This window comes from Rhizoctonia solani, chromosome 2, assembly GCF_016906535.1.
Source record: "Rhizoctonia solani chromosome 2, complete sequence".
NCBI classification, from domain to species: domain Eukaryota; kingdom Fungi; phylum Basidiomycota; class Agaricomycetes; order Cantharellales; family Ceratobasidiaceae; genus Rhizoctonia; species Rhizoctonia solani.
In genome coordinates, this window is record NC_057371.1 from 1,378,795 (window position 1) to 1,397,982 (window position 19,188).

Sequence of the window (19,188 nt, forward strand, 5' to 3'; positions counted from 1 at the left end):
CAATTCACAAGGTATTGTGGGAGCGTGCCCTTGCGACCGAAAACGTTACTCCCGGTTTAGTGGGTGGTACTTCCTAAGTGCTAAGCGCCCGAGTTTCAGGGATTTCCAATCTCACTTCAAGATCAATTTACTGACCTATGGATACTTGAGTAGCCTCTTGCACGCGCAACAAATACCATAGGTCAATAAAAGGTTGTCAGTTTATGCTTTGCTAGATCATTTTTCTTGAAGGGGGTCGATCTCGAAAGCTGGGGTGTTACATCGCAAGCAGGCGCTAGGAAAAGGTGAGCAAAACCACTTGTATTCAAGCATACGTTTTACTAGAATTACAAGCACTGATTTCTGCGACCTAGGCAAACTTCAGCAAGAGCTTCTTCCCATACCTCCCTGCGTCGATTTGTTTCAGCTTTTCCCTCAGTAGATGAGTTGCGCCTTCATCCGAATCAGGGATTGTTAAGATTTCGTGTTCCGGAGCTTTAAGCTATAACCAATGCATATAATATCAGAGTAAGTAGAAATGTGGTGACTAAGTCCCTCACTTTATCTGCGAGCATGAGCTCGGTGATTTCTTGAAGCATCGATTGTCTCTCTTCCGAAGTATGGGTCTCGTACCTATATCATAATGTACTCTCTGTGAATCGAGAGCAATTGGAAGGTGCTTTACCATCGGGTTTGCCAGTATCCATACGAAGTAAGATTCTACATTAATAAAAATATCAGCCGCAACAGCATATCAAGTGTGTTACCCACTCACTTTAAATATAAACAAACTAGTGGGCAACGAGAGCGGTGCTTTGCTCATCGCACCGTAAGAAACCAAAGCAGCGTTGGGTCCAAGCTGTTTGGCGAGGATTGTAGTAGGTTTCCCCCCTACACAGTTTAGCCCAAGTTTTATTCCCTAACATTGAGCTCAGTTAAAGACCAAGCTCAAGGGTGGCAGACACCCATGAAAGAGCAGCGTATATGCGTACGAACCTTGCTTTGCGTCCATTCCTTCAGCTTGATTCGCATTGACTCATTCGACAATTCCTGTTCTATGATAACATGCGTTGCACCAAGCGATGTAAGGTACTGCTTAAGCTCATCAATGTTGGGGCTACAGCGCGTGTTTTGAACCGATTGGCATGCTTTCAGCGACCTAATCTTACCGTTTATTGAGACTTACCGGTCGCGAACCACATTTATAGTTTTCAACTTGCGTGCAGCGGCGATTTGAATGACGGCCTGACCAACTGCGCTATTCGCGCCATTCTGAATCACGTAGTCCCCTTCTTCGAGAGCTCTAAAGTCGGATAGCATCCCGTGCGCGGTCGGAGGATTGACCTAACCATATCGTGAGCTGTCAATACTCTGTTGTGCTGGAAGCGAAGACGCAAACTGTTATCATGGAAGCTCTCGCCTCTCCCACCCTTTTATCAACTTTCGTGACACCTTGGATTCTACATACGCATGAGAAGCCCAGGTTCCCGACTGGGGTTTGGTCATGACGACCCAGTCTCCGACAGATAATTCGGTTACACCATCACCCAATTTCTCCACCTGACCTAGTCCTTCGTTTCCGCCAATAAATGCGGGTGATGGAGTGCCTAGGTCATCTCGAATCACAGGCTTGGAGGGGTATACTCCTAGGCGCATAATCAGTGAAGCGACTGAGGGCATGAGGCGGAAACTATAGACATACCCTGGACTACATTTAGGTCGGCTGGATTGATAGGAGAAAGCAATAGTTTAACTCCGATATGTCCTGTTGGGACCGACTCGGATAGTGGAGAAACCCTGGAGATAGATAGCACTTGAGCAGGATCGCCAGTGCTTGAGTATATGACCGCTCTCCGGGATGAGAAGTGCCGGGCCTTCGGGTATGAGCCTAGAGTAAATCTTCGGAGAATCATTATGGTGGCGTTTTCGTAGACGAGAAAGCGATGTTTACAGATCATCTATAATCAACGATGCATAGGCCGGCTGACATCATTCTATTCGCCAGGATGCAGGTCACGTGTAAATTCCGGGTTCCTTTGAAAAAATCCGGATGGCATCTAAAATAATCACAGCAAACAAGTGGTATAAATGAATAAAAATGTAATGGTCCTAAAGTCGTTTTGTGAACGGACAGAGGGCAGGAGCCTAAAATTAATAATTTAAACTTCGTCGCCAGCAAAAGATGCGGTCACGTGAGATTTGGACGCGTTCAAACTAAGCAACACCAACAACAACAGGTCAGCAGCCGCGGGAGACATTGCAAGCAAAATTGCTAAAATTGATACAGAGCGATGGCCTACCGGCTCGAAACGCCCTCACGTATATGGGCTCGAATCGAGGAAGCCCAAGATGAAGAACTTCCTTCGTTGCCGTCTATGCCAGCGTACGAAGACTCTGCGTTCCCTGATGAAAGCGAGGCCGTCTCTATTCAGCATTCATATTACCCGACTCCCAATAAAGCCAAAACTCCTTCATCGTATACTCCTACCCCAAGACCAGCCAAGATCCGTGCAATGTCTACTCCCCTTTCTGCTGGCGAGACAACTGCGAGACCCCCTCTTGGTCGCTCCGGCTCTTCTTTAGCTCGTTCTCGCGATACTCTACCCGATGAGTATCTTCCACCACTCGATAAAGATGATGAAGAAATTTCGACCTCCTTGACCGATGCTTTGGAGACTGACAGTCGTTCCGGTTCTCCCGACGAATTTGACGATAACCAGAGTCGGGCGTCTGCACCTTACAGGTCTATTAAGGATATATATAACAACTCAGTGACGTCTCTGCGGGAGAATGTGAGTACTTTGCTCTTGTTTATAATTCGTGTGCCCCTTTTAATCCCACTCCAGGAACAGAGTCGTCGTTCTAATAACCTTTCAGCTCACATCAAACCCTCGCCTCGTGCCAGAATACCGACGCAAGCCCCGTCTCCTATCCCGACTCTGACTCATTCACCTCGATCTGTCACCTCAGCATCCTCACAACATACACCAACTATTCAACGGCTCCCTCTTAGTCCTTCTCAATACGGTTCATCCTCGGACCGTAGCCGACACTCAGCCTCTGGTTCGAGACCAGTCTCACGCGCAGCTTCTCGTATGGCACAAGAGCTAGAGAACGAGCGGGATATTTCATACGATTCGTTACCCAAGGAACGCAACCACGAAAAACCGTTATCTCGTTCAGCGTCGCTCTCACAGAGCCGACTTAGCTCTCGCCCTAGTCCCCGGGCATCTGTCGACGCAGCTCCCACCCCCAGTGAAAGCGAAATTACTATCGACTCGGTTTCTGCCGCGTCTGTGGAACGTCCCCGTCCTTCTACACACAGGACTGCAGGCGAAACAGGGACTCCTCTTTCAGCTGCAGTTGATATTTCTCGTCGTACCCTGACTGCGTCTCCTACTCCCACTCCCACACCAGTTCCAACGCGTACCCACTACCCGATTCCTCAAACTCCTGGTGACGGGTTGGATGGAGGAATGGCTTCTCGTCATCCCCCAGGTACCGCGAATAGGCTCAGTCGCTCTTTTATGATGCAAGTAATCAACTCGGCCGCTCGCCCCACTTTGCGGCCCAAACCCACCCCGTTTACCCGAGGAAAATTCCAAACTCCTGCTGCTCGTCGGCTTTCAGAGGCTTTGGCGATCGATAACGGCGTTGGAAGTTCGAGCTTTGTTTCCACGGCCTCTTCTCATGACCTTGCGATTCATCGTCGGGCTAATGCATCTTTCGACGCCATTGCTCATGCTCGCGGCGGAAGCGGCGGAGACTTTGATCAGCGCAAGCTTCGTATATACTTGCAGAGCCTCAACAAACACCTCTCGGACGAAAACACGGCCTGCAGGGATGATATTGCCATGTTGAAGAGAGCTTGTTTAGAGCTCATTAATAGGTTGGCGACACGCGGCGTCAAGGTCGATCAATATGCCTCCTTCCCACAATAGACTTGAAGAGGACCCCGGGGAACCACGAGACCAGCAAGTTGAAATAGTTGAGGATACCAGCGATGAACTAGTCAACGCACTGAAGAATTTGGAGACGGCCCGTCTGAAACAGAGGCGATGCGCGTAGAGCTAGAAGCTGCACAAGAAGATGCGACGGCCGCCCGAGAAGAAGTAGTCAAAGTGACCGACCAATGCAACGCCCAGATGGCCGACCTTGAGACCGATGTGCAGAAAGTGATCCAGAAGCTCGAGGATCGGTTGAACGAACGTGAAGCCGAGGCTGCCCAACTTCGAGAGCGGTTAATTGACCGAAGTCGGGATGTTTATCACGAGCACGCAGAAGAGCTAGAATTAGAGCGTCAGCATGCTTCCAAGTTGGAAGCGGAGGTCACACAGCTTACTGGAGAGCTTGCTATTGCGAATGGAGAGAGCCGAAATCTCAAGGCCGAACTGCGAGACTTGAAGGCTGCGCTGAGGACCGAACAGGCAGGGGCCATTGAGCGTATTCAAACTCTCGAAACGGAGAATGCAGAGTGGGCCAAGAAGGCGCGGGAGCTCGAACAAGAAATCGACGAGTTGGATACATTCGCTCACGAACGAGATGTCCTTGTGCGCGAGCGAGACGCTGCGCTGAATGACAAGAGTCGAATCCTTCGCGAACGGGATACTGCTATTAGAGAACGGGACGAATTGCTGGAAGATCAGGATGAGCTTATGCGAGAAGGAGGCGGCTCAGAAGGAGGTAGCCCGTATGGAGCAAGCGCTCGAAGAGGCCGATGCCCGAATTGTGGAGGATGCGGAGCAGCTCAAGTCACTGCAAGGAAAAGTTACCTCTCTGGAACGTGAACGAGCTGACTTGCTTGTCAATCGATCTGTTCGTGGTCGTTCTAGCACCGAAGACCGAATCCCACTTCACGAGCATGAAGCTCTCGTTTCGGAGCTGGAGGCACAACTCGACGACGCTCACCGGGAAATCGTGAAGCTTACCGCCAAGTCTCCTACAAGTGAGGCCTTAACAAGGCAAAAGACCTGCGCATTCAGCAACTGGAGAAGGAAAAGGACGTATTGCTTGAACGGGTTCAGAATATGCGGTCCAACAACTCTGCTGGCGGTTCGGACACAACTGGACGACTCACGCCATCAGGAAGCTTAGGAAGCTTAGCATTGAATCGCCTGGCGGCAATGAATCTCAGGACCCCAAAGACGCCTGGGGCGGCCCTTAAAGAGGTTAGTTGGGTTCGTTCAAAAAGGGTTGCTGTTTTCTTAACACAGTTTTTTAGCCATCATGGATGAACCAAACAACTATGCACGCACTTGGAGATGCCGATGCTCTTGCCGCCAGGCTCATAGAGGTTGATGCACAACTTGTCGAAGCCAATGAGAGCATTGACAAAAAGCTTGACAAGCTCGAAGCAGCTGGTGCTGAAACGATCAATCTCACGAAGAACCTATACCTTTCGAAGGAAAAGATCACCAGTCTCGAGAGGGAATTGGCGAGACTTGAAAGGAGAGAAGAACGACTTCTCAAGAAGCTTCAGAGGTGCAGGTGCACAAAGTGCCATATGCGTTTCGATGCTTCCGCTGTTGCTCAGTGGGCTGAGGTCACGTCACATAGGTCAGTAGATATGGTACAGCAATCTTCAAATGACTCATCGTTTTGATAGTGTTGATGATCTTGCTACTGAACCCCCCACCCCCGAAACCAAGACTACACGAAATCTTCAATCAGCCTTGGCGAATGCCAATTCCGAGCTTGAAAAAATGCGTTCAGAATGGCAAAAAATAGGGCAAGAGAAGGCTGCATTACTAGAGGCAGGTCGGCAAGAGGTTCAACTGGCACGCCAGGCGGAAGCAGACATGAAGCGTAAACTCGAAGATGAGCGTAAACGTGTGGTTGAAGCCGCGAAAGGTATCAAGGACGAGAAGGAGAGGGAGAAAGTCTTGGCTGATATGGTATGTTTTCGTGATTTACATCCACCTACGCTTGGTAGAACTGAACTATGTATAGGAGCTTGAAAAGGCCAAAACAGCTATTGCGCAGCTCGAAGAAGATCTATGTGCAGAACGTGGGAAGTTACGATCGTTGGCTGCAGAACATTCGCGTGTGACAAGGGACAAGACGGATGTATTAGCTAGACTTGAGCGGACGAATCAGGTGGGTGACTTTCGTTTCAGTTTGCTCCCCTAGCCTGACGCAAGCTGGGGTCTCAAGGATATGGATGTGGTGAAAGCCCAGCTCGAAAGGTTCAAGAACAATAACAAGGAACTAGAAAAGGAGCTGAGGAGTAAGAGCCTATAGCCAACTTTGATCTAATAAATTAACATCGTTTGCCAGGCAATTCTATTGCTGAAACCAAAGCCCGCCATCTCGAGGCCAGATTGCATGAGAACAACTTGCAAATCGACACACTTCGCTCCGAGCGTGAAATCTTGACTCGCGATCATGAGCAACTCAAGAAGCGCTTTGCTGAAATCACGGAGGTTAGTTCGAGTTATGGAAAGCGAGAGCCAGTATTCTAATATCAGCATATAGCGTGCTGAGGTACTTCGTCAGCGGAACGCAGAAAGCCAGTCCGAGCATGAGAAACGACAGCACAAACTCGATATGCAAGTTACGGAGATCGAGAACCTTCGTATTCTCCTGGCCGAGCGCGAAGCGGGAATGAAGACATGGCGACTGCTGTGCAAACAGCGCGCGGTGCTCGATCTGACGCTGAACGCGTCGTCAAGTCCCTTCAATCCGAGCTAAAACGTGTCAAGTCAGAGGCAGAAAGACTGGGCACCGACATCGAGCACTTGAAACTGGAGCGTGCAGACGACAATGGCAACGAAAAAGAGCGGCAGAAACGCGCACGGGAGCAAGCCCAGACTCAGATGAAAGCTCTCAATGATCAATTGCAATCTGCGAAAGACGCAGCTATGCAACTTCACGAACGTCTGAAAGACCATGGTGCAGCTCTGTGTGTATTTCTATTCTATTCTTTGATTTAGTTCAGATTTGACCTGGCCTCACAGATCGCCTGCCGAGGTCGAAAAACTCAAGGCCATGCACAACAAGGAATGTAAGGGCCTGGTACAGCAGATTGGATATCTTAGGTCCAAGTTCCACCGAGAATCAGAGATGCGCGAACATATGGGTTGGCAGAAGCTCTACTTGATGAAAATACTGGGCGTTTACGCCGAATCGTACGTACATTCATTCCAAAGCTTCTGATATAATTGTTGATCACGACAATAGTGAGCCAAACATCGAACGTGCATTGGCTCGGCAAGGCTTCCCTCATGAACAGCCCACCAAACCCAAACGAACTCTACGCAGCGTCGGCTATTTGGTATGGTGGATGGTCAGGGTCAAGTAAGTTTACCCATCTATGTTGTGTTTACGGGCTACTGACGTTTTTCAAAGGCGTTTGGCAGAGGAGTGGCGAGAAGCAAAGAAATCGAGGCCGGCTATGCGCGCTGCCCTCGAAGATGTCCGCCGCCGCCGGCCTAAGTCTCGTACTCGCACATAGACACTGCGGACTGCTTTCTACTTTGTCTGTACTAGTACGGTGTACATGTCTTGCTTCTGGTAAATTTTATGCTATCTGTATATTATTATTGTTACGGTGAAAACCTATGTGGTTAACTTGTTTATGGTTTTGGCGGTCTATGCTGGGAGAGGATCTTAACGGCATCCTTGGAAAATACATAGCTGAGCCCACTCCAGATTGTGGTTGCTGCAACAGTAAGTCTACATACCCAGAGAAAATTAGATGGGTAGGTCTGGTATATGGCAAGTGAACTCACTGAAGTGCAGACAGTTGCATACTTAAATCGAGAGGTATGATAGGGGCTATAGTCGTTGCTCCCATTAGACTGAGCTGGAGGAATGTATTGTACTAGATCAACTGATCAACACAATGAAATTTTGACGCAAGCGGTATAGCCGCACCTTGCTAATTTGTGTGGGACGAACTTCTGCTGATGGAATGCTAAAATCCCAATATCTCTCAAATGTTTTCTTAGAAATGATATCAGTGGGATCACTTGGATGGGTTGTTCAAGATCTGCTTACTGGAGGAGGTAGTGATATGTAGCGGTAATAGAATGCTGATATACTCAGTAGCACATCTCGCCCAAGAATGATCGCCGCTAATGGAACTATGGATGATATTAGGAGATGAAGCGGAGAGCAGAGGGGTAGCCAGACCAGGAAGTAGTCCTTTCATAGCGAGTGTAACAGTCAGCGTGGTCATCAATGTCTTGTCGGCCGCGGGATCGAGGATGGTGCCGATGACCGTTCTCATATTCCACTTTCGGGCTAGGTATCCGTCTATCTAGACAATAATATAATTATAGCCGCATAATATATTAGAAATCAAGCAAAGACGAACCCAGTCTGTGACTCCTGCATACAATAAGAGCCCCGTCGCGAAGCCATACTTGCCCTCCAATATCGCCCAACCCAGCACAGGGCAGGCAATAATTCGGGAGACAGTCAGTGCATTTGGAATAGTATATATATTCTCATGGATAGTCGGTTTGTCCTCTTTTGTTCCTCCGTCCTTTGGAGTTGGTAACTGGGAATGTGTCGGGATTTGAAGGCATTGGTTGGTGGAAAATAGACGAGCCTTCGATCTGAATAATGTAGTTGCCAAAAATGAAGTGGGTGAGTGCAGAGCTCTCAGGATAGGTGCAGGTTGTATCGCTCTCCGCCCAGTAAAGCGGGCACTTGCATATGTAGGGCGTAGCATCTAAGCGGTTTGCCAGTGCCGTGGTGGTAGTTTTTCAGATGAAGAGTCGGTGTCATTGGTTACTTTAGCAAACCCTGTTGGAGAAGCGGGACTCACGACTTGACTCCATTGGGGCTGTATTTACTCTTCGAATCGATGAATGCCAACTCATATTATAGACTATGGAAAAAGGTGGTATTGCCGATGTTATTTAAGTATTAGGGCAAGCTATTGTAAAATAAATACATCATGATCAGATCTATCACCGAAAAATCAAAATCTAGTAGGCACAATAGGCCACACAGAGGAGTGGAAATCCGGCCATGAGACCGATCCAGAACAAAACATTGCCAAGAATTTTGTTTTGCTTGATTACTGGCAAGCGACCCATGAAAATTAATGGTATTTGTAGCATCTGCAATTCTTTAGTTGAATGTCATTAACTCCCAAGCCAAGAAGCACGAACCTGCAAGCCAAAAAGATACATCCTGATCTTCTTTGTGACCACGGCCATAACGAGCTCATGAAACACCGCAGACAGGAGGAATGTAAAAAACGTCGCGGAGAGCTTCGAAACGCGCTTGGACGACAATGAAGCCTGGTAGACGTGTCTCAAAAGAAATGCATGGACGGGTTTGTTCCATTTGCGAGCATATTCATCGAACGAGGTAGAGTTCCACCTGGTGAAGCCGATGAGAAACATTTTCGGCACGTAAGAACTACTACTCACCAGTCCTGGTAAAATTCTCGATCACCAAAGCTATATGGCGTCAACTACGCGTTTACACCAGAATACTGTAGAACTCACCACGACAGTTCCGCGAAACCGTTGCATATGCACTCTGCGCTTTTGTCAGAAATGACACACCGCGATTAGAGCAGTACACACTCACCAAATATGATGTAAAACAAAATTAGGTATGATAACTATTCGCAAGTGAGTCTATCTGAAACCCATGTAGGAGCGAAATTAACCCACCATGAATGGTAAAGCAAGATCCAACATTGACCTCGCAAACGACTGGTCAGAAGTCGGAGTTAATGGAATAATATAGTGTTCCGTGATGGTATATAGCAGCGTGAATGTGCCAAACGTAGCAACGGTCTTTTCAAAAATGTACAAGGGCCGAATTCTGCAAGTGACGTCAGATAACCCTAATACGAGCAAAATGAAACATACCGTTCGGTGCGAGGATATTCTAGTTCATAGCAGAGCTTTCGGTTGGTAGTCAGTATTGATATTAGGTACCCGTGAATTCGGAAAGTGACCTACAGTGGGGACCATCTGGAAGTCTAGGAAATTAGCGTAGGAAATATTGTTGGGGAATTGAACTCGATTTTTGCCAGTAGAAGTTAGCTCTAAATCCATCTCGGTCAGGCTCTGAGCCAAAACGGCGATGTTAGACGAAGGATGATGAACTAGTGGATGGGGAGGTATTTCGGGTGTATCTCCCATGGGTAAATAGGATGATGTTTTAGGTGGAGCAATAGTATTATCTTTTTTGACTTGCTCGGCCGAGTTCAGTCGCTGGCGTAGCTTAACTTGATCCAGAATGGCCTCTTTGTCTGATAAAGGTGTGCCTATAGGAGTCACTGTCTGAGTACCAGGACTCTGGGGGGCGGCCTCCTTGGCCTCGGCAAGCGCAACTTCATATCCTCCGACGGATTCTGTTGACTTGCGAAGTTGGTCTTCGGTTAGAGCACGTTTACGGGCCAGATCGGAGAGGTATCCATTAGTGGCGACGTAGGAATAAGTTTTCATGAGCATCACGAGAGTATGAAGAGTAAAGAAGCCAGATTGTACCTAAATAGGTCGTGAGAACATCCGGGCCGAAACTAGAGAGCACAATACATACCCAGGGCCACTCGCGATTAAACGTCCATTGAATAGCGAGTGCTAGAGTTATGACTTGGTAGACATGAAGGATAGTTTGACCGGTATAATAGTACCGAATATGTCCCTTTTGTAGCGCCTTGACGAAAGGAACACATATGAATGTTGACGAAACCAGTACAGCATCACTAATAGCTAACGTCTTTGCGTCTCGAGTGAAAAGTGTGGCAAAGACCATACTGAGGGGGTAGCCGTTCTGGAAAAAGTTGTTGACATAGGTACGGAGGAGGAGAAGGACCATGCTGATCCAAAATAAGCTATAGAAACCTCTAAATGGGTCGGAGCCAGAAGCTTCAAAGGCAGAAGATCGAGGAGTGAATGTGATGACTGCGCGCAGCTGCTTTGAGTTTGCTTGCCGGTATGGGCGAACGTGAATGGTTCCATCTTGCGTCTGTATATCTGAGCCACTCTTAGAAATAACGGGCGCAGTCGAAGTAAGGTTCATGGTAGGAATTCTAGGAGAGGAATCAATCGGAATGGTCATGCGAGAAGTGGACGACCGTCTGGTGGTGCTTTATACCCAAAGGGAAGAAGATATCGCGTCAGTGCAATTCCCTTACGTGAGTAAAGCAACCATCAATTTACTTACGCCGACATGACCAAGAATTTAAAGATCTCCTATGCTACTGGCCGGTTTTGAAGAATCAGCTGGCCAAAGTTTCGGGGCGGCGTCTATGATGTGGTGGACTTCAACGACTCCCGCAGGAACCGGTACTGCAAAGGAAATGCGGCGCTAGCGGCTATGACGTCATAATGGTCCGCGTGACTTTCCGCTCGTATCGCTCGTACCGCTCGCAGCGCGCGGGTCGTGAAGTCCATTCACCCTACCAACCTAGAGGCTTCGGGTTATTTTCAGGTATTTTAATAAATCTCACAAAGTTAAGGTCCCAGTTCTGGGAGGACCTTCAAATACGACATGCACTAGCTGACAAGATATCGGCGTCCGACTCACAGGTCCATCTCTCTATGGTAATCCCGGCGCCCGAGATCTCTGACTATAGATAATGATTTTGTAACCTCAACCTCGATTTAAGATATCTCTAAGGCCGATTTTTGACTTTTATTGGACCGATCACTGAAACTCAAAAGACTGTTATAATTATGCATCTAAGCTCGGGTTGTATGTAGACAACGCTATCGAAATACACGAAGAAATGAGCCCCAGGGATGACATATACGGAGATGCCTAACATTGATACATCCTTTCCAGTACAAAATGAAGTCAAAAGGATCCCCATAACATATACCTGACTTTAAGAGGTAACACTGGTTTCAGTACGAGTCGTGAAAATCAAGCCCACAAGATCATTTACTTTCACAACAGAAATAGTGCCGAAAACGATCCTTGCTGGGCCTCGCCTGCCTTTTGCTTGGTATTGATGTTTTAAAAAGAAAGCGAAGACTAAAAGACCCCAGCATTTACACATGATTTATGTCATTTATAGAAACTCGGTGTCGTATTTGGTTTGCTATTCGAGTAAGTTACAGTCTCTAAATTATTCCTGTATCTGGACATAAGCCGCCGGGAATAGGCCCGTCGCGCCGCTCGCAGTCGTGCCATTCCACCAATCGTCACTGACGGAAGTATCCACTTGCACGATTCGGTCACCTTCCTTAAATGATATTTCGTTCTCCTCGCCAGCATCGTAGTCGTATAGAGCGACGGCAACAACACCAGATTCCTCGGGCTCAGGTTCTGGGGTCGGGGGACGAGGTGGTGCTGCTGGTGCTGCTGGAGGGGGTGGCGGCGGCGGTGGAGGTGGAGGTGGAGCTGGTTCAACCTAATAGGGCGTAGTGAGTGCTTGCGAGGAATACTTTTCTCATAACTCTTTAAACTTACAGCTTCTGTCGCTTCAACGAGTTCAACATAGGTTGCTGTGCAACAAATAAGCCCTACGACAGCCTTCCTACCGTGTATTCACTTACCAGGGAAAAGACCCGTCTGTCCATGAGAATTTGTTCCTTGCCACCACCCTACAAACGAAACGTCACAACTAAACCAATTACTCTAGGAGTTGAAACAGACCTTCATCAATCATTTCTATGTTTGTAATACGCTCCCCCTCTGAGAAAGATATCTCATTAGGCTCGGCAGCCTAAGTGGATAATGAATAAACATGTCCCTTTATCGTAAATGCGTGACTTACCTCGTAATCGTAAGTCGCTACCGCCTCGTGTCCCTGATCGAGGTTTAACCGGGCTGCCTACGATTACATTTTACAACCATAAAAAGCTAACGTCTATGTATTTTACTCACCTGTTCCGTTATTTCTTCCACGGGTGAAGGTTCTCTGGGCGGAGCGACAGGTGGTGGTGGTGGCGGCGGTGGTGGCGGCGGTGGAGGTGCCGCTTCAATATAAAGTATCACCTATGTGTGCACTACAAATTCTGAGCTTCATACCTTCTTCGGGTTCAGGTTCAGATATGGCCATAGGTCGGGGAGGAGCTGGCGGCGGAGGTGGGGGCGGGGCTAGTAATATCGGTGTCAGTATCCAATGGCACTATCTCTTACGCTATACGTACGAGCTGTCTCAACCTCCGCCTCTACCTTAGGCTCAGGCTCGGGTTCGGGCTCAGGTTCGGGCTCGGAGTCGATCTGAGATATGGCAACAGCAGCACCTGCACCTACGGCGACAGCAGCAGCACCGACACCGACACCTAGAGCCGCTTTACTACGCGCTTCTTCCTCGGCCTCTTGTTGTTTCTTAAGAGCTTGTCGTTGGCTCCAAGTAAGTCCCCCACTGCTGCGAACAGGAGGCACAGGATTTGCCGTTGCCTGGGCCTCGGCAGTCTTAGCCTCGAAGGGATTAACAAGCCTCTTGGGCTTGGGCAACGAAACAGGTGTGTATGCGGTACCAACAGGGTGAATCCGATCGTCTTCCGCTGGCTTCGGCGGAGGACCTCCTGCTGCCGACTAAAAGTTTAATTAGTAAGCTGAGTCTGAGAAAATAATCCACTCGACTGACAGGTGGTGGAGGTTGGGCAGCAGGTACTGGTCGGGAAGCTGTAGGGACATGAGGTGGAGCAGTTGGCCGCGATGCCGCTGGCGGAGGTGGAGGCGCTGAAGGAGCATCCCATGCTGGTGCGGTAGCCGGAGTCGTTGGAACTGGACGGGGAGCAGAGGGAACCGGAGGCTGCGGGGTCGAGCGGATGCTTGTTAGCTCTTCACGGGCGGGCGTGTACGCAGTTCCCTGTAGATTTGGTCATCAAGTATGTGCCGCAGTGTCTGATGATCAACCTACCACTTTTCCTATAACATCAGGCTTGGCGGTCTTACGGAGCGCCGCAATATCTGGCGCTCCGACAGGTTTGTACGTTGACCCCACAGGGGCAATGGGGTCGGGTCTCTTTGGTGCCTCTTTGTGAATGGAGTACTTTGCGCCAGATGCATCGTTGACCTTCTTCATGATAAGTGCTGGTGACACATCCGACTAGTGGGTTGCATTAGTTTTGCGCTGAGGAGTACACTGGAGGACATACTTCATTCCGAGCATTGATTACGACGTGTGTCCCTTTCAGGAATGCAGCCACTGAGCTTGAGTGCGTGTCTTCTCTGACATCAGCATTGTATCGTGACAACTTGAGTAGTAGCTGTACTCACGAAACAGCCCCTTCCGAGACTCGGGCACGCCGTCACCGCACCACTTTTGAAGAATATGTAACACGATCCAGTGTTGGTGATTGGATATGGATACTCACGTTGATTTGGACAAACTTGTTCAATTGACTCTAAAGGAACATGAGCATGATGAGGTAGTGCGCAAAGAATTCGCGTACATTCGGGTCTTTAACGCGAGCAAATGCGTACTGTGATGGCTCAATTGACCGATGCTCGTGTGAATCTTGCAACCAATGGGACGTACCTGCATCCTATAGAACTGTTAGGTGTGATTATGTGATACTTAACGCGTCACTCACTTTCCGTCCGAAAACTCTTCCTCCAAGGCCTCAAGCCCACCGGAGCCAGTATCTTGTACCTTGAGATCATTGGTCCCTATCGTTTCGTGAGTCGCGACTCATTTCCAAGTCAAGTAGGGAATACCCTTGTCATAGGTAAACAACACCAGTCGGTGTTCGGATCACCGTTCAATACAGCCTGATACGCTGTTAGCAGTTCTCGGAAGATAAGTTTATCCCGAGCGACATTGTAGTGGTTGAGGGCGGCTGTCTGGGACTGTGGCAGTCATTACATCATACTATTGTCACGTGCTTCGTGATTTTGCCAAATCTGGTAGGGCTGCTTGGATCTTAAGGAACACATCATTTCGGCCCACGCCCTTCGACTTAGCAATATTTTCATATTCCTTCGGGTGTACGCTACCGAGAATACCTTACAAAAGGTACTTGGGACATCCTATTTTGCTTCACGTGGGTTTGGGTACGTGGCATTTTGTGGCAGTGCCAGGGTCCTGTATGTGGGGGAACTCTCCTCATGCCACGTCCGACTCTCGGCTCGCAAACGTATAAAGCTACTATACGCTCGAGCCAAGTCTTCCTCGAATATACTACCATACCTCGGCGTCAATTACATTGCCTGGACACCCACCATGAAGTCATACTTACTTCCCCTACTTGGGCTCGCTCATGTTGCCTTGGGCGGATGTACCCAAAGAATGGTGCGGTAAAACAGCTGAGTGCAGCAGAATGGAAGCAAGCAATGAATGAAGAGGTGCGTGTTAAGCAAAGACTACTCTCACGATGTATTGATCGGCATGCACTAGATTACCGCTATTACGGCCTTCGTTGCTCCTTGGTGTGGCGTAAGTACACCTTCTCCCAGACGTACACCAGAATCTAACACTTCTGGAAATAGCATTGCCAAAGGTTAACTCCTGAATTTAGCAAAGCAGCAGAGTCACTATCGGGTATTATCCCATTCTATGCGTGGACTGCGATGCCCAGGAGAATAAACAACTTTGTGGAGAACAGGTGGGTTGAAATAGGTGATTCGGCATCGCTGTACTAATCAAGCCACAGGGAGTCAAGGGCTTCCCTACCATCAAAGGTTTCCCCAGAGGCAAGAAGGGTGTTCCACACGATTACCAAGGAGAGAGGACGTCTGGCGCATTGGTCGATTTTGCAACCAGTGAGGTTCCGTCCCGGGTGAAGACTTTGAGGGGGACACCAGCAATTCAATCATGGGTTAAATCTACCGTACGTATTTTGCACTTGGCATAACTTTGGAACATTACTAATGTTTATGCATAGGATTCATCACTACCACATATCTTGCTTTTGACACAAAAACCCAAGCTCCCTGTGTTGTGGAAGGTTTTGGGGTGGAGGCATCATAAAGACATTTCGTTTGGAGCCACTAAAGATGAAAAAGGAGATATTATTAAAGAACTTGGCATTGATGCCCCCGCTGATGGCAAGTCGAAAGTGCTAATATGGGCACCTGGGCCACTACTCCTACTCTCTACGATGGTGAGTATAGCATAGTTTTATTTTGAGACGAACACTAAACTATTGGACAGGCGTACTCAAGTTTGATCCATTGCAAAAGTTCTTGAAGACACTTCCAGGGAAAGGCCATTCTGAGCTTTGATTATCAGGCATTCGGGTTTTTGTCATTCATGTATTTCATTGGCTACATTATATCTGCTGGACATACCAGGATGTCTATTTACTCATCCACATAGCCCATATGGCGAAACGTCCTTATTTGCACTTTAGTGAGAGATGATAAGCAAATCTATCTTTCAGTACGACGGGTAAAGATATATTTCTACCACTTGTATCCAACTCTCAATTCGAGGCCAGATAAAATTATGATAGGTTTCGTGACGATTTTGGAATTGACGGCTACGGTAGTCTTTCTGGTTTCCATCTAGATGTATGCGCTGAATTGAGTAAATGTATGCGTTAAAGTAATCTGACGGCCCGTTGGAATTTTCCCGAGTCTCACGCTGATGCATAGGCTCTGGGATTTTAGCTAAGTTTCAAAACATTGAAAAATTAGTTACGAGACCACTGGTTGCAGGGGGTCTTGACTCTCTGATCGTACTTATAGATGGAAACGGGCGCGCACGAGGTCCGGTAATGCCTTGCGTTCTGACTACCAGTAACAAACACTCACTCAAAACGCACTGTTGCGTTCACCCAAGTTGTGTTGATCTATATAGTTTAACTCAAGCCCGCATGGATGACGATGGGAGGAGACCTCGGATCCCGCATGTATCCTGTACGTACCCGTTCCCATATCGTGCTTAGAAATAGGAAAGTGAGGCAAATACTGGGCGGCAGACTCCGTCGGTTTGTTATCAAATGAGGTTCCAGTGAGCTTAATTTAATGAAAATGATAATATTACATTATTTTGTACCAGAACAAGTAAGGTGTAATCCTCGTAATAGATCAGGGTATAGAAGCGAGTAGGTCAAGTAATTTACACATGCTCCTTGTGAACCTGGTCTACCTTTTCCTTGGGCATTGGTGCAACCGCATCGGGAGCAGCAGGGCGCACATCCTCGGCAATGAGCTGGCGACGGTATGACACCGACCTGATCGCATTGGTGTTCTGGTAGAGAATATCGATTTGTTCCAAAGAAAGACCTTTGGTTTCTGGGATAAGGAAGACTTTGGGAATATCATGTTAATGCTGCGGCTTTTTTGAAAAGGGCAAAATGAAATGACTTACAGGTGAAGAGGAAGCAGCCCACACAGGTGCCACCCCAAATGAAAAATACCTTGACCCCGAGGTTCGCGTTTCCGGCACCAGAATTCACGAGGTATGGGGTAGCATAACCAATACCAAAGTTCCACAGCCAATTGGATGCGGTCGACATCGACATGGCCTTGGCGCGAATGTTCAAGGGGAAAATCTCTCCAGTTACAACCCATGCAATAGGACCCCATGTCGAGGCGAAGAAGCAATGTAGATGCAACGAAAGCGATCAGGACTTTTTGGCCGGCCAAGTTCTCGGTTGAGATCGTGACACCGATAATGGCTACCAAGAACTCGCAGATGAGCATACCAGCAGCGCCGATGAGCAAGAGGCTACGACGACCGGCCTTGTCGACGAGTAAATACCAGGGATGGTCATGCCGACGTTGACGACATTGGTGGCGATGGTGATCAGGAAGGGGTTCTTGATCCCCGAGTTCTGGAAGAACGTGGTGCCGTAGTAGAAGATGAAGTTGATACCGGTGAGCTGCTGCCATGCTTGCAAGAAGACACCAGTCATGACACGGTGAGGATCTTGTTGGGGCCTTGCTTGAAGCAGTCCATACGAGCCGCCGAGCTCTCTTCGCGCGCTGAGCAGCTTTGATATCTGCAAGCTCCTGTAGAACTGCTGAATCATCGGGGCTGACTGAGAGCAATCGGCCCAATGACTGGCGAGCGGCATCATCTCGCCCTCGCTTGATCAGGTAGCGGGGAGATTCGGGAAGGAATGACATGCCAAGGGCAAGAATGCCGGCCCAGATGAACTGGAGGGAATGGGAATGCGCCAGGCTGAATGATCAGGCCGGTTCTTGGTGCCGTTGTTGGCGATAGCGGCAACGAGCAAACCAATGTGATTGCCCATTGGTAGCAAGATACGACTGCCCCACGAATCCATTTGGGCGCACTGTACAGACGTTGAGTATATAGAGGAAAATTATCATTTGAATCACCCTCACCATTCTGATGGTACATTGGCACCAAAGTAGACATCATCCCAACACCAAGACCTGCGAAGACACGACCAACTGAATTTTTCGAATGAGTGTCAGAACGATGACTGTTGGGTCCTATACTGACCAACAAAGACGTCCATGTTCAAAGTTCCCGTCTGAAGAGCGACTCCATCGAGAAAATGAGCGTTGAGAATACGACACCCCATTTGCGACCAATGAAGTCGCCCACCGGCGCAGCCAGAAGAGCACCCACGAAGGTACCCGCAGAAAGAATCGACTACCAAGGATTCTTGACCTGTGGTGATGGCATATTTACCCGTCGCATTTTGGTGACCAAATGTTCTCAGCCAGTCCTAAGATGAAGTCAGTAAGGAATGCGGGGGGTGAAAAAGGGTCCAACATACGTCCATCTCTTTGATGCCAGAGATAACACCAGTGTCATAACCATACAAAATACCACCGAACGCAGCAAAAGCAGTCATAAGAATACCTGCAAACTTATTTTTGGGAGCTACAGGACCACTATCAGTCTAAACTCCGGAACAGACGATCATCACGCACCTCCATCGCCTCCTAAGCCGCCTCCAGCCGCAACTGGTCCACCCGCCATAATAATTACAGATAGGGACGAGGGTGGTTTATAGAACGGGGTTGGACGAAGGATTGGTTCGTCAAGTCGTCTCTGAGTGGGGTGTGGAGGGACTTGTGGGGGCTCAGTCACCCCGCTGTCCTCTGTCTTATAGCCCAACATTAGGTTCTCAGGGTAAAGACGTCAAAAGCGAAGTGCTTCTGGATTTGGCAACCACGGACCATGCTAGCCGGCATGCATGGGTGCATAAATGAAATGATATTCGTACTGGTTATGATCTCAGTCTGAAATTAGTCGCTTAGAATGTATTTTTAATGGCCAAGACTCACTTGGCAAGTTGAATGCCGAATACCCGATTATTATCCCGACATGCCCAGCCGCGTCGCTCGCGTGTCAGCTCTAGTAATTAAGCGTTCAATAAAACTTACAACATGAGAAATACTCAAAAATTG

General features: G+C 48.4%; 8 protein-coding genes across 8 annotated transcripts; 3 read left to right on the forward strand and 5 right to left on the reverse strand.

Annotated features, from left to right (window-relative positions):
- Positions 1-349: 349 nt before the first annotated feature.
- RhiXN_05034 (Zinc-binding dehydrogenase) lies at positions 350-1,892 on the reverse strand (the record flags this gene model as incomplete). The annotated part of the gene is made up of 8 exons (XM_043324850.1): positions 350-481; positions 540-612; positions 665-699; positions 755-898; positions 976-1,096; positions 1,166-1,282; positions 1,448-1,625; positions 1,682-1,892. The coding sequence occupies 8 exons, from the start codon at positions 1,890-1,892 to the stop codon at positions 350-352; spliced, it is 1,011 nt and encodes a 336-aa protein (XP_043177269.1).
- A 378-nt stretch (positions 1,893-2,270) lies between these two features.
- On the forward strand, positions 2,271-3,920 carry RhiXN_05035 (uncharacterized protein; the record flags this gene model as incomplete). The annotated part of the gene is made up of 1 exon (XM_043324851.1): positions 2,271-3,920. One exon carries the CDS (start codon positions 2,271-2,273, stop codon positions 3,918-3,920), a length of 1,650 nt encoding a protein of 549 aa, XP_043177270.1.
- Positions 3,921-4,037: 117 nt separating this feature from the next.
- RhiXN_05036 (centrosomal targeting protein) lies at positions 4,038-7,432 on the forward strand (the record flags this gene model as incomplete). The annotated part of the gene is made up of 13 exons (XM_043324852.1): positions 4,038-4,662; positions 4,691-4,896; positions 4,962-5,147; positions 5,201-5,535; positions 5,585-5,873; positions 5,929-6,075; positions 6,133-6,205; positions 6,256-6,401; positions 6,454-6,618; positions 6,681-6,880; positions 6,936-7,106; positions 7,159-7,275; positions 7,327-7,432. The coding sequence occupies 13 exons, from the start codon at positions 4,038-4,040 to the stop codon at positions 7,430-7,432; spliced, it is 2,766 nt and encodes a 921-aa protein (XP_043177271.1).
- A 121-nt stretch (positions 7,433-7,553) lies between these two features.
- RhiXN_05037 (sterol O-acyltransferase) lies at positions 7,554-10,974 on the reverse strand (the record flags this gene model as incomplete). Its single annotated transcript, XM_043324853.1, has 14 exons — positions 7,554-7,653; positions 7,710-7,801; positions 7,855-7,923; positions 7,978-8,063; positions 8,113-8,239; positions 8,297-8,533; positions 9,102-9,315; positions 9,366-9,395; positions 9,444-9,477; positions 9,529-9,562; positions 9,615-9,768; positions 9,816-9,850; positions 9,909-10,439; positions 10,492-10,974. The coding sequence occupies 14 exons, from the start codon at positions 10,972-10,974 to the stop codon at positions 7,554-7,556; spliced, it is 2,226 nt and encodes a 741-aa protein (XP_043177272.1).
- A 1,051-nt stretch (positions 10,975-12,025) lies between these two features.
- RhiXN_05038 (SH3 domain-containing protein) lies at positions 12,026-14,716 on the reverse strand (the record flags this gene model as incomplete). The annotated part of the gene is made up of 17 exons (XM_043324854.1): positions 12,026-12,310; positions 12,370-12,404; positions 12,456-12,503; positions 12,556-12,625; positions 12,677-12,733; positions 12,787-12,878; positions 12,931-12,999; positions 13,053-13,443; positions 13,496-13,720; positions 13,772-13,960; positions 14,010-14,077; positions 14,131-14,173; positions 14,229-14,258; positions 14,307-14,336; positions 14,393-14,399; positions 14,448-14,523; positions 14,674-14,716. 17 exons carry the CDS (start codon positions 14,714-14,716, stop codon positions 12,026-12,028), a joined length of 1,758 nt encoding a protein of 585 aa, XP_043177273.1.
- A 245-nt stretch (positions 14,717-14,961) lies between these two features.
- Positions 14,962-16,077, forward strand: RhiXN_05039 (protein disulfide isomerase; the record flags this gene model as incomplete). The annotated part of the gene is made up of 6 exons (XM_043324855.1): positions 14,962-15,198; positions 15,251-15,289; positions 15,372-15,458; positions 15,507-15,683; positions 15,738-15,956; positions 16,018-16,077. 6 exons carry the CDS (start codon positions 14,962-14,964, stop codon positions 16,075-16,077), a joined length of 819 nt encoding a protein of 272 aa, XP_043177274.1.
- An 838-nt stretch (positions 16,078-16,915) lies between these two features.
- Positions 16,916-17,928, reverse strand: RhiXN_05040 (Sugar (and other) transporter; the record flags this gene model as incomplete). The annotated part of the gene is made up of 4 exons (XM_043324856.1): positions 16,916-17,106; positions 17,168-17,324; positions 17,505-17,684; positions 17,761-17,928. 4 exons carry the CDS (start codon positions 17,926-17,928, stop codon positions 16,916-16,918), a joined length of 696 nt encoding a protein of 231 aa, XP_043177275.1.
- Positions 17,929-17,991: 63 nt separating this feature from the next.
- RhiXN_05041 (Sugar (and other) transporter) lies at positions 17,992-18,898 on the reverse strand (the record flags this gene model as incomplete). The annotated part of the gene is made up of 5 exons (XM_043324857.1): positions 17,992-18,098; positions 18,151-18,219; positions 18,272-18,500; positions 18,552-18,658; positions 18,709-18,898. 5 exons carry the CDS (start codon positions 18,896-18,898, stop codon positions 17,992-17,994), a joined length of 702 nt encoding a protein of 233 aa, XP_043177276.1.
- Between the last annotated feature and the right edge of the window lie 290 nt (positions 18,899-19,188).